General features: G+C 43.1%; 1 protein-coding gene across 7 annotated transcripts in view; it reads right to left on the bottom strand.

The window, feature by feature from the left end:
• LOC141100151 (uncharacterized) overlaps window positions 1-12,981 on the bottom strand; it is an 80,799-nt gene that overhangs the window by 32,474 nt on the left and 35,344 nt on the right. For all 7 annotated transcript variants that reach the window (XM_073588419.1, XM_073588421.1, XM_073588423.1 and 4 more), the window contains one exon: window positions 4,375-5,474. In XM_073588419.1, the coding sequence (XP_073444520.1) occupies window positions 4,375-5,474 (1,100 nt within the window). The remainder of the gene's footprint in view (window positions 1-4,374; window positions 5,475-12,981) is intronic.

Below are 12,981 nucleotides of genomic sequence, written 5' to 3'. Positions count from 1 at the left end.
CGCGTTTGGAGAGCACCTGATGTGCCTAGTGACACCATTTTGGAAACTAGACCCACCCAATGAACTTATCTAGATGTGTGGTCAGCACTTCGAAACCCCCCCCCCCCCACCAAGAGCTTCACAGAATATTGTAGAGCCGTAAAAATAAATCATATTTTTTCCACAAAAATCTCTTCGCCCCCAATTTTTTATTTTCCCAAGGGTAACAGAAGAAATTGGACCCCAAGAGCTATTGTGCAATTTGTCCTGAGTACACTGATACCCCACATGTGGGGGTAAACCACTGTTTGGACGCACGGCAGAGCTCAGAAGGGAAGGAGCGCCAGATTATACTGTTATGGTTTGCAGGTGCCATGACCCACTGGAAGAGCCCATGAGGTATCAAAACAGCAGAACCCCCCCCCATAAGTGACCCCATTTTATGAACTACACCTCTCAGTGAATTCATCTAGGGGTGCAATGATCATATTGACACCATGGGTGTGTCACAGAATTTTAGACCATTGTTCAGCTATGCGGAGAGACTAGGGAGGAACGGAGCACTATTTGCCTATTCAAGTGAATGGGTCTGTGCACATGTCAGTGTGTTTCTGTAACCGCTCTCTGCACTTCCTACTGGGTGTCAGCAAAGAGAAACAGCTGACATCCGGTCGCGATCAGCCGCACACCATCCGTGTGCGCGGTCAATCACTGAGATGTACTATTCCGTTCATGGTCAAATTGGCCCAGGGCACATGGACGGAATAGTACGTCTGGTGTCAAAAAGGGGTTAAATGAATTTGGTTTCCTTTGGTGCTGAAGAGGTTACTGACTCTTTCTATGCTGGTCAGAAACATGCAGCTCCATTTCAGCTGATTCTGATCTGGTTGTTAAGTCTTTCTATAAAATCTGGCCAGAACTTCTCTGTTGTGCCAGTGAAAGCTTTGCTTCCTTGCTCTTAGGCCTGTTTCATATCTCAGTCATCGGCGGTCAGCTGAAATCCGCCAAAGGTTGAAAGAAACTGATCCGCCTCCGTTTAGCGATGTCGGATGACATCGGACCACGTAGAACGGATCCGTGGAGCGGCGTGATTTAAAGGGACCGCGGTCGTAACGGCGGCCGCGAAATTGCGGGAGGTCGGCGGCTGCAAAATCGCGGGAGGTCGGCGGCCGCGAGGTCGCGGGAGGTCGGAGCTCGCGATGACACCGATGTCGCGGGAGGTCGGAGCTCGCGATGACACCGATGTCGCCTGAGGTCGGAGCTCGCTAGTGACGGCGGGAGCGATGGTCAGAGTTCGGGTGAGGAGATGGCGGGAGCGATGGTCGGAGTTCGAGTGAGGAGAGAGAGAATATTTAGCAGCTCCTGGAACGGCATGTATGGGTTAATATGCTTCCATTCTGGGCATGCGCGGATCGAATTAGCGCTCCGTCAGAGAAAAAAAATGTTGCAGGGCCCGTCTCATCCGCCCGGGAGCCGCTAAATTCTTGGCGGATCCGTACAAAAACGGATGGGACGGATGACCGTCAGTCAGGATCCGTCAATAATGTAAGTCTATGGGGGGGGAAACGGATCCACCCCTTTTTTGGCGGATCCGTTTTTTTTAAAAAATTGGCGGATTTTGATTGACTGGAAAAAACTGATGTGTGAAACAGGCCTTAGGAGATGCTGTGATGAACAGAAGTTCGCTGTTGCTATTGGAGATTTGTCTTCCTGTTCTGTGTGCTTAAGCTAAGTGTTTTGGAGAGTTGTTGTAGAGGTGTTCTGTTGTACGTGTGCGTTTATCTCCTGTATGATAGAGGGTTTTCATAATCCTTGGTTTGTCTTGTGTCACATTACATTTCATCCAGAGTACCCACCGCCCCTGCTTAAGACCGTCACAGCGTGGCAATCATATCAACAGTAAAATATGCTGGTGGTAGTGAGATGGTCTGGGGCTGTTTCGCTGCTTCAGGTCCTGGAAGACTTGCTGTGGTAAATGGAACCATGAATTTTGCATTATACCCGAAATCCTGAAGGAGAATGTCCGGCCATCTGTTTGTGACCTCAAGCTGAAGCCCACTTAGGTTATGCAGCAGGACAATGATCCAAAACACGTCAGCAAATCCACCTCTGAATGGCTTAAGAAAAACAAAACTTAAGACTTTGGAGCGGCCTAGTCAAAGTCCTGACCTTAACCCGACTGAGATGCTGTGGCATGACCTTAAAGAGGCAGTTCATGCTCTCAAATCCTCCAATGTGGCTGAATTACAACAATTCTGCAAAGATGAGTGGGCCAAAATTCCATCAGAGTGGCGAGTGGGAAGACAGTGGCGCGCATAGCGTGCACACTCACAAACTATTATGTGGTCCCTGACTCTCAGCGGCTCCAGAGCATGTGCACATAGGATATGAAGCTGGAACGTACACCCAGATTCAGTGCGCATGCCCGGAAAGCTGAGTCATTGCGCAAGCGTAGGATCTGATGGGAGACTTCGGTGATGTAGGGAGCAGTGAAGGGAAGTAATTATAATGTGATGGGTGTGGAGAATTTGAAAAAGGCATTTGATTCACAGTAACTGAAAAGCTAGAGAGGATACCCTTATGATTAAAACAAAAGGTATTTGGGGCAATTAAAGTATAAAAAGTAATTTTTGACTAGGACGTTTTGCTTGGAATAAACATATTAGTGATGCAATGTGCATTCCCAAGACGACACTGGGGGGCAATTTAACAAGAAAGGATATGATAGGTTCCCTTTAAGTGTGACAAACATGCAAAAGAATAAGAAATCAGGAAGGAGGCAAACACTTTCACACCATTGTAAATCTAATACCGATTTTGTTTTTTGCTTGTTTTTTTTTTTTTTTTTTTAACCCTGTGCAATTTTGAAATCGGCAACATGTCAAATTTCTTTAGCAGTAACTAGACTTGAATTAGATGAGGAATATCCTCAGATAATAATCCACATAAGTGTCTACTGCATTTCTGCAGCAGAAGCACAGGAAAAACGCATGTAAGCCGCACATGACTATTGATAAAAAAAATTATTTCAAAGCTAAGTAACAGGAAGATTCCAAAATAAAGCAATTTTATATAAAACATCACAACCCAAATAGAGACAAAAACCACAGCTGAAAAAAACCCACACACGATAAAACCGCATGTAAAAAAGAAATGCACTCAAAAACGTAAGAAAATAAAAAACAATTAACCTAATTTAGCTAATAAGTGCAGATATGAATCAAAAACGCACCAATCTTGTGAACTTATTCTTACAATTCTTAAAGGGGTATTACTTTACTAATGTTGTATATTTAGACAGCATGAAAATAAGCAAGTTTGCAATGGACCCGAGTGTTCTATCTGCTTTCATCTCACAAAGCGTTCAAATGCTCGGTTATCTCTATATTTAAAGATAATGATAACTAGAGACCAGCTGATCAAGCAAAATTTGAATTATCCTGTTAGTTTTTTTTTCCTCGGGAAATTTGCTACACAGATAAGTTATCCTCTGCGAATGTAAAGTCCCTTACTATACTCTCGGTTCTCTCCAGTCCGCAGAGCATAATATACGTAATATGTAAAAAGAAATTACTATACTCACCTCACTGCTGACCTCTATGGTCCCTCCATTACCCGTCCCCACTGCTGGAGATGGAATATTCATGTCTCCTGCACTGTCGGGATTTCTGGGTGTCATGGTGCGCGGTAGGTCACAGTGTATGTTGTGGCATCAGGACGCCGATGAGCTCCCTATGTGCTTGCACAGAACCCTCCAGAGTGCAATGACAGCCAGAAGTCCGGCACTGTGAAGAGACACAAAGATTCCATCGCAAGTAGCGGGGGATCTGAAAATGCAGGAAAGACTGGACGGGTGGCGTTGAGGAGCGGTGGGGCTGAAAAGGTCAGAAGTGAGGTGAGTAAAGCAATTTTCTAACTGTTGGATGGCCCATTAGGGTTCAGAAAAAATGGTGGCTTGCATACGCCATTTTGCTGAATTTGCACGGAAGCAAGTTACAAAAAAGGAAATCCACATTTTGGAAAATGTGGATTTTTGTAAAATTCAATTCCACTCAAATTTATTACCCCATCTCTAGTGATAACAATGTAGACTCCAGAACAATGACAGTAGCCGAAGAAAACTAACCAGATATCGATTTGTCACTACTGAAGGGAATGCATGCCAGTGCAACCAGGAAGCAAGGAGACTGCAGAGCTGTGAGCTGCTCAAGAGACAACTTGAGATTACCCCTTTAGCCATATAAAAAAAGCAATACTAACCCTCACAGGGGTCACTGCACAGGGCTGTGGGGATCTTTTTAACCCCCGCAATAGATTTTACCTCAATGGCCAATTTTATATGACAATGTAATAAATTTAATTTTTGATCTAGAAGAATATGTAAAACACACTTACAGGTTTATACATAGATCTGTAGCTTTGTATTCTCTGAAGGTCCTGGACAAATAATTCATCAGCTTTCCAAGCTTCATAAGCAGGTAATGCATTTCCCACTGGCCCCATATCTTGGACAAACATGACACTTCTTTGAGATGGGTTACTGTCTTGAACAGCAGCTTGGCTGCTCCAAGAGGTTTGCTCTGCTTGTGTGGAACTTTCATGGAACATGGGAAAGCTTATGAGATCTAAATTCCCCCCTTCAGGACACTGGACACCTTGGCTCTGATGTCTCAAGGAAATGTCCGCCTGAGTTCCAATATTCTTGTTGATTTGTACAGTATTGGTGGCGGTATGTTTCACTTTTGGAATACTATATGCACTGCACGACACATCAACATATTTAATTACTTCAGGCTTAGATTTTCCAGCCTTTTTTCTAGTGTCCTGAGTCGGCCTGAGATTCACTGCAGTGGTTTGTGTAGTTAATTCATAAGATACGGGTGGCACTCCATGACATAGGACCTCAGGTGAGATTGTTGACTGTGGCTGGTGATCAGTAGACTGGAATGTGTGTGACTGTAGTCCAATGGACTGACCTGAAGAACCCGTCTGGACTGTGGATGACTGGAGCCTACCTGACTGTGTCTGTAGACCACCAATCTGGTAAAGTTGTGGCTTAAAACCAATGGTCTGAACAGAAGTGCCCCCCTGGACTGCAGATTGCGGAATTCTGCCCAGCGGAAATAATTGAGGTTGCAGGCTCCCAGCTTGGCTTGTGGAAGGCTTAGCTCCAGCTGGCAAACTTGTCAGGGACTGAAGACCCTCTGTCGGAATAATGGGCAGGTGAAGACCATTGGTTTGAAGTATGGATATATTATTTCCAAGCGGTACTACATTAAGTCCTGCTCCACGTAATGCAGTGACAGGCTGCCCTGCAGCCAGGATCAAGTAAGACGGAAGACCACCAAGCTGTAAGATGGAAGGCTGTTGACCAGCACCTGGCCCTACAGGCAGCTGATTATCAGGTTTCTGTGTTCCAGTCGCCAAGTCTTCATTGCTCTGCGATTCAGTAGAACGATTTTCAACAGGTTTTTCCATAGTGCATAAAGGATTTTCTGAATAAAATAAAACATGTTCAGAGTCAGACAATAATGCAATAAATCTACGTACAGTGTCGCAGATGCCATTGTGGATATGAGAAAACAAACTAAAAAAAGTGTTCTGTGTTACTTTTATCCAGGATGGCCACACAGGAGCCCATTTTCACCTCCAAAACAGGTGGAATTGTACATCATGATGCACCTATTGGACTGCAAAGGGCCCCATATATTTTTCTTGCACAGGAGCTCTTTTCGGCCAGTGTCTGCCAGTGGTGCCAGAAAAAGCGCCAACCATATGAAATATATCCATAAGGCTGCATTTCCCTGATGGATATCAAGAGCGTCCTTCTAGGCTCCACTTGGGTGGTATGCCTCAGCAATCCTTCTTTTCAACTGTATATAGGAGAGTTCAATCAATCTACTGCGCTCTTTATCGACGACCTCCATATGAGACATATCATACAGCATACTGACGGTGAGGAAAATAAGTATTTGATCTCTTGCTGATTTTGTAAGTTTGCCCAATGGCAAAGACATGAACAGTATATAATTTTAAGGGTTTGTAAATTTTAACTTTGAGAGATAGAATATCAAAAGTAAAATCCAGAAAATCACATTGTATAAATTATATAAATGTATTTGCATTTTGTAGTGAGAAATAAGTATTTAATCCCCTACCAACCATTAAGGCTATATGCACATGCTGAGGCGGATTTGGCCTCTGCGGATCTGCAGCAGTTCTGCAGTGTACAGTACAATGTAAGTCTATATGATTTACAATCCGCAGTGCACATGCTGCGGCGGATTTGGCCTCTGCAGATCTGCAGCAGTTCTGCAGTGTACAGTACAATGTAAGTCTATATGATTTACAATCCGCAGTGCACATGCTGCGGCGGATTTGGCCTCTGCGGATCTGCAGCAGTTCTGCAGTGTACAGTACAATGTAAGTCTATATGATTTACAATCCGCAGTGCACATGCTGCGGCGGATTTGGCCTCTGCGGATCTGCAGCAGTTCTGCAGACAGTGTACAGTACAATGTAAGTCTATATGATTTACAGTCCGCAGTGCACATGCTGCGGTTTTTCAATTGCGGAAAAGCTGCGGTTTTGAATCCGCAGAAAGAATTGACATGTCAATTCTTTCTGCGGATTCCACTGCGGTTTGCCACCTATTCCATTGTCCAGGTGTCAAATTGCAGGGGAAAACCGCTGGCCAATCTACAGGTAAAACCGCAGGTCATTTTGCCTGTGGTTTTATATGTGGATCCGCAGATACAAGTCTGCGGGTGAATCCGCCGCGTGTGCACATAGCCTTAGAGTTCTGGCTCCTAAAGACCAGTTAGACGCTCCTAAACAACTCGTTACCTGCATTAAATCGAATCTGTCACCCTATTTTTCCCCTATCAGCTGCCGGCACCGACATCAGGGGCTTATCTACAGCATTCTGTAATGCTGTAGATGAGCCCCCGCACCCCACCCACCCGATGTAACCTGAAAGAAAAATGAGTTAAATTATACTCACCCAGGGGCGTTCGGGTCTGGTCTTGGTCTGATGGGTGTCACGGTCTGGTCCGGCGCCTCCCATCGTCATACGATGCCGTCCTCTTCTTTCCTTCCCGTCGCGGCTCCTGCGCAGGTGCACTGCTCTGCCCTGTTGCATTACAGAATGCTGTAGATAAGCCCCTGATTTCGGTGCCGGCAGCTGATAGGCGAAAAATAGGGTGACAGATTCCCTTTAAAGACAGCTGTCTTACATAGTCTTCTTTATAAAAGACTCCTGTTCACAAACTCAATTAAGCAGTCAGACTCTAACCTTTACAACATGGGCAAGACCAAAAGAGCTCTTTAAGGATTTCAGGGAAAAGATCATACACCTGCACAAAGCTGGAATGGGCTACAAAACCATAAGTGAGACGCTGGGTGAAAAGGAGACAACTGTTGTTGCAATAGTAAGAAAATGGAAGAAATACAAAATGACTGTCAATCGACATCAATCTGGGGCACCATGCAAAATCTCACCTTGTGGGGTAGACTTGATCATGAGGAAAAAGATACACGAACACCGATTATAATATATAATATATGTAATATCTCTATATCTATCTAAAAATGTTTTAATAATAATAGATTACTAAATTCATACTTCCACCAGTGTTCAGTGAAAAAAAGTGGTTTACCCACTGATTACGAAAAAAACAAATTTTGTTTTTTTGATCATGAGGAAGGTGAGATATCGGCCTAAAACTACACAGGGGGAACTTGCTATTTATCTCAAGGCAGCTGGGACCACAGTCACCAAGAAAACCATTGGTAACACATTACGCTGTAAAAAAAATCCTAGAGTGCCTGCAAGGTCCCCCTGCTCAAGAAGGCACATGTGCATGCCATGCCCGTCTGAAGTTTGACAGTAAACACCTGGATGATTCTGTGAGTGATTGGGAGAAGGTGCTGTGGTCAGAGGAGACAAAAATTGAGCTCTTTGGCATTAACTCGCCGTGTTTGGAGGAAGAGAAATGCAGCCTATTACCCAAAGAACACTGTTCCCACTGTCAAGCATGGAGGTGGAAACATTATGTTTTAGGAGTGTTTCTCTGCTAAGGGTACAAGACTACTTCACCGCACCAATGGGAGAATGGATGGAGCCATGTACCGTAAAATCCTGAGTGACAACCTCCTTCCCTCCACCAGGGCATTAAAAAATGGGTCATGGCTGAGTTTTCCAGCAAGACAATGACCCAAAACATACTGCCAAGGCAACAAAGGAGTGGCTTAAAAAGAAGCACATTAATGTTATGGAGTGGCCTAGCCAGTCTCCAGACCTTAATCCCATAGAAAATTTATGGAGGGAGTTGCAGCTCCGAGTTGCTAAGTGATGATCTGCAAAGAGGAGTGGACCAAAATTCCTCCTGACATGTGCGCAAACCTCAACATCAACTACAAAAAAAGTCTGACTGCTGTGCTTCCAACAAGGGTTTTGCCACCAAGTTTTTGTCTTGTTTGCCAGAGGGATCAAATACTTATTTCTCACTGCAAAATGCAAATACATTTATATAATTTATACAATGTGATTTTCTGGATTTTATTTTTGTTATTCTATTTCTCAAATGTTAAAATTAACCTACCCTTAAAATTATAGACTGTTCAATTCTTTGTCAGTAGGCAAACTTACAAAATCAACAAGAGATCAAATACTCATTTCCCCCACTGTATTGTTTTAATACATGCAAGTTTAATGTGTAAAGTGTATAGATATCAGTAAGTTTATCTGCCAGAAGACTCTTATCTTACATGATAATCTCAGACACAGTATGCACTTAGTATTACCTGTTCAATGATGCCCTCCTACAGGATTTCTCCAGACATGCTCTCCTGTCTTTGGGAAGTTTGTCCCATGAAAACACTGCTTGTTTTTAATTTTTGGAAATAAATTCTTAGGATAGGCCATCACTGATCAATGAGGGTCCAACTCTCAGAACAATAAAAGGGGCTGTGGTGCTATCATCAATACTGTATGGCCTTTATTATTTAGGTAGAGACCAATACATAAAGATGTGCCATAAAAAGGATTTTCCATCACTTTGATACTGATAACCTATCTTTTGAATTATCAAAATCACAACAGTGGGGATCGACCACCTGACACCAAAACAAATCGGCTGGTTGCAAAGACCAGAAGTAAGCAGTGCATGTAGTGAACACCCCAGCTCAGTCACACTGTTTTGTGAAGTTCCTAGCAGAGGCCACTAAACAGTGTGACAGAGCGGTGGCGCTCCACTACATTCAATGCTTGCTACTGGTCTCTGCAACCAGCTGATTGGTGGGGGTTCGGTACCAAGATCAATCTGATATTGATGATCTATGAGGATAAGGCATCAATATTAAAAAACAGAGGAAAACCTTTTTAAAGCGGTGCCAAAATCAGCAGATCGCATTGTACATTAGATTACTTAAGAAAAATTATTTCTCGAAAAAGTTTTATTTTGCAAGTGTAACACTTTAAAATGCACGGTATAAAATATTAAATATACATACAGTTTTAATCCAGAAATATTTGGCCAGTGACAGAATCTTTGTGGTTTGGGCTCTTTATGAGACTTTTTTTCATTTAAAATGAAACAACTGGGATGTAACTGAAGTGGAGACTTTCAGGTTTACTTAACCCCTAGCGACAGAGCCAGTTTGCAGCTTAATGACCGGGCTAATTTTTACAATTCTGACCACTATCCCTTTATGAGGTTATAACTCTGGAACGCTTTAATGGATCCCGCTGATTCTGAGGCTGTTTTTTCATGACATATTGTACTTCATGTTAGTGGTAAAATTTCTTTGATATTTATGAAAAAAACGGAAATATGGCGAAAATTTTGAAAATTTTGCAATTTTAAAACTTTAAATTTTTATGCCCTTAAATCTTATTTATATCTTAATAAATAACATTTCCCACATGTCTACTTACATCATATTTAAAGTCATTTTGAGGGGTGTACATGACAGAAAATACCCAAAAGTGGCACCATTCTAAAAACTAGACTCCTCAAGGTGCTCAAAACCATATTCAAGAAGTTTATTAACCCTTTACGTGCTTCACAGGAACTAAAGCAATGTGGAAGGAAAAAATTAACATTTAACTTTTTTTTGCAAAAAATTTACTTCAGAACCAATTTTTTTTATTTTCACAAGTGTTAAAAGAGAAAATCAACCACAAAACTTGTTGTACAATTTCTCCTGAATACGCCGATACCCCATATGTAAACCCCTTTTTCAGCACACGGCAGAGCTCGCAAGGGATGGAGCGCCGTTTGACTTTTTCAACGCAGAATTGGCTGGAATTGAGATCGGATGCCATGTTGCGTTCGGAGAGCCCTTAATGTGCCTAAACAGTGGAAACCTCCAACAAGTGACCCCATTTTGGAAACTAGACCCATTAAGGAACTTATCTAGATGTGTTGGGAGCACTTTGAACCTTCAAGTGCTTCACAGAAGTTTATAACGTAGAGCCGTGAAAATAAAGTCTTTTTTATTTCCGCAAGAGTGATTTTTTTAGACCCAATTTTTAGACCCCCAAAGTTGGTAAACAGTGGAAACCCCTCAATTCTTGCTCCAACCCTAACCCCAACACACCCCTAACCCTAATCCTAACCCTAACCTTAATCCCAACCCTAATCCTAATTCTAACCCTAATCCTAGTTCGCCCTAACCCCAATTCGAACTCTAGCCCTAACCCGAGCCCTAACCCTAACCCAACCCTAGTCCAACCCTAACCCTAGCCCAACCCTAACCCTAGCCCAACCCTAGCCCAACCCTAACCCTATCCCAACCCTAACCCTAATGGAAAACTGAAAAAAAATATATTTTCTTTATTTCGTTATGTTGGCCTAACTAAGGGGGTGATAAACGGAGGGATTATGTACTATTTTGTTTATTTTGATCACGATGATAGTTTATCATCATGATCAAAATGAATGAATGGAATCTGCCACCCGGAGCCGGCAGATTCCCGGCGGGCGTACTGTGCATGCGCCCGCCATTTTCCCCGGATCCAAGATGGCGGCGCCTACCGGAGGACGTCGGCGGGACGCAGGACCACCAGGAGGGGACAGAGGACCACGGAGAGGTACCGGGGACCCTCTTTCTCTCTCCTCTGATGTGCGATCACATCAGAGGAAAGAGAAATTTAATTAAACAATCGCGGCTTTTTTTTTTTCCGGTCACCGTTTAATAACGGGTTAATAACGGTGATCGCAAAAGCGGGGTCGGTAAAAACCGACCGATCCATGTTCTCTGGGGTCTCGGCTACCCCCGGCAGCTGAGACCCCGGCGAAAATCCGATACTGGTGGGCGCTATTCACTTTCTCCACAGCGCCGTGAATTAGCGGCGCTGTGGTTTTAGTACCCTTAATTACCGCCGTTAAAAGGCGTATCGGCGGTCGCCAAGAGGTTAAAGGAGTTGAACAAAAATATCCTGTGAAATGTTTAGAAATTACAACCATTTTTATACAAAGCCTCTTCCTTTCAGGGGCTCAAAAGTAATTGGGCAAATTAACTTTACTATAAAATAAGATGTTCATTTTTAACACTCAGTAGAGAATCCTCTGCAGGCAATGACTGCCTGAAGTCTGGAAGCCATGGACATCACCAAACGCTGGGTTCCCTTCCTTTGTGATGCTTTCCCAGACCTTTACTTCAGCTAACTTCAGTTGTTGCTTGTTTATGGGTCTTTCTGCCCTAAGTTTAGTCTTAAACATGTGAAATCCATGCTGAATGGGGCTGAGATCTGGTGATTGACTCAGCCATGGCAGAAAATTCCACTTCTTTGCTTTAAACTCCTGGATTGCTTTTGCAGTATGTTTTTGGTCATTGCCCATCTGTACTGTAAAGTGCCATCCAATCAACCTTGCTGCACTTTGTTGAATCTGAGCAGAAAGTATAGCCCTGTACACTTCAGAATTCACCTGGCTGCTTCAGTCACATCATCAATTAACACTAGTGGGCAGTTCTGTTGCTTTGCAACACTAGGGTCCTGGATTAAAACCCCACCAAGGACAACATATGCAAGGAGATTATATGTTCTGCCTGTGTTTGCCTGGGCTCTCTGGTCTCCTCCTTCCCTCCAGACATAAGTAATTTAGATTGTGAGCCCCATTAGGGATAGCCATCATGTCCGTAAAGCATTGTGTAATATGATAGCACTATATAACCAATGCATAATTGTTACCCAGTGCCATTGGAAGCCATGCATGCCATCACACTGCCTCCACTATCTTTTTTCAGAGGATGTGATGTGCATTGGATCATGAGCCAATCCAAGCCTTCTTCATACCCATCTTCTTCCCATCATTCTGGTACAGGTTGATCTTAATTTCATCTGTCCAAAGAATGTTTTTCCGGAACTGGGCTTGTTTCTTTGGAGGTTTATTTTTGGCAAAGTCTAATCTGGCCTTTCTATTTGTAAGGCTGATTAATGGTTTGCACCTTGTGGTAAACACTCTGTATTTGTTCTCATGAAGTCTTCTCTTTATGGTAGACTTCGATACTGAAACATCCACTTTCTGAAGAGTGTTGTTCACTTGAGTGGAGGTTGTGAAGGGGTTTTCCTTCACCATGGAAAGGATTCTGCAAACATCCACCACCATTGTCTTCTGTGGACGTCCAGGCCTTTTTGGAGTTCTCAAGCTCACCAGTCCACAATTTTTTTGCAGTATGTACCAAACTGTTGATTTGGCCACTTCTAACATTTCTGCTTGCTCTCTGAAGAATTTTTTTTTTCAGCCTAATGATGGTATGCTTCTCTTTCATTGATAGCTCCTTGACCGCATGTTGTGGGTTTACAGCAACAGCATCCAAATGCAAACCCACACCTTGAATCAGCTGCTGACTTTTTACTTTCTTAATTGTTGATGCATTAACAAAGGAATAGCTCATGCAGCCCATTAAAGAAGTTTTGAGATAGTTGTCCAATTACTTTTGGTCCATTTAAAAAAAGGCAGCTACATATTAACGAGTTGTAAGTCTTAAACCCTT

Source organism: Dendrobates tinctorius, unplaced genomic scaffold (assembly GCF_039654945.1).
Source record: "Dendrobates tinctorius isolate UK_male_01 unplaced genomic scaffold, ASM3965494v1 ptg000103l, whole genome shotgun sequence".
Taxonomy (NCBI): Eukaryota; Metazoa; Chordata; class Amphibia; order Anura; family Dendrobatidae; genus Dendrobates; species Dendrobates tinctorius.
Note: the sequence above shows the minus strand (reverse complement) of the source record. Positions and strands in the feature narration are given on the sequence as shown.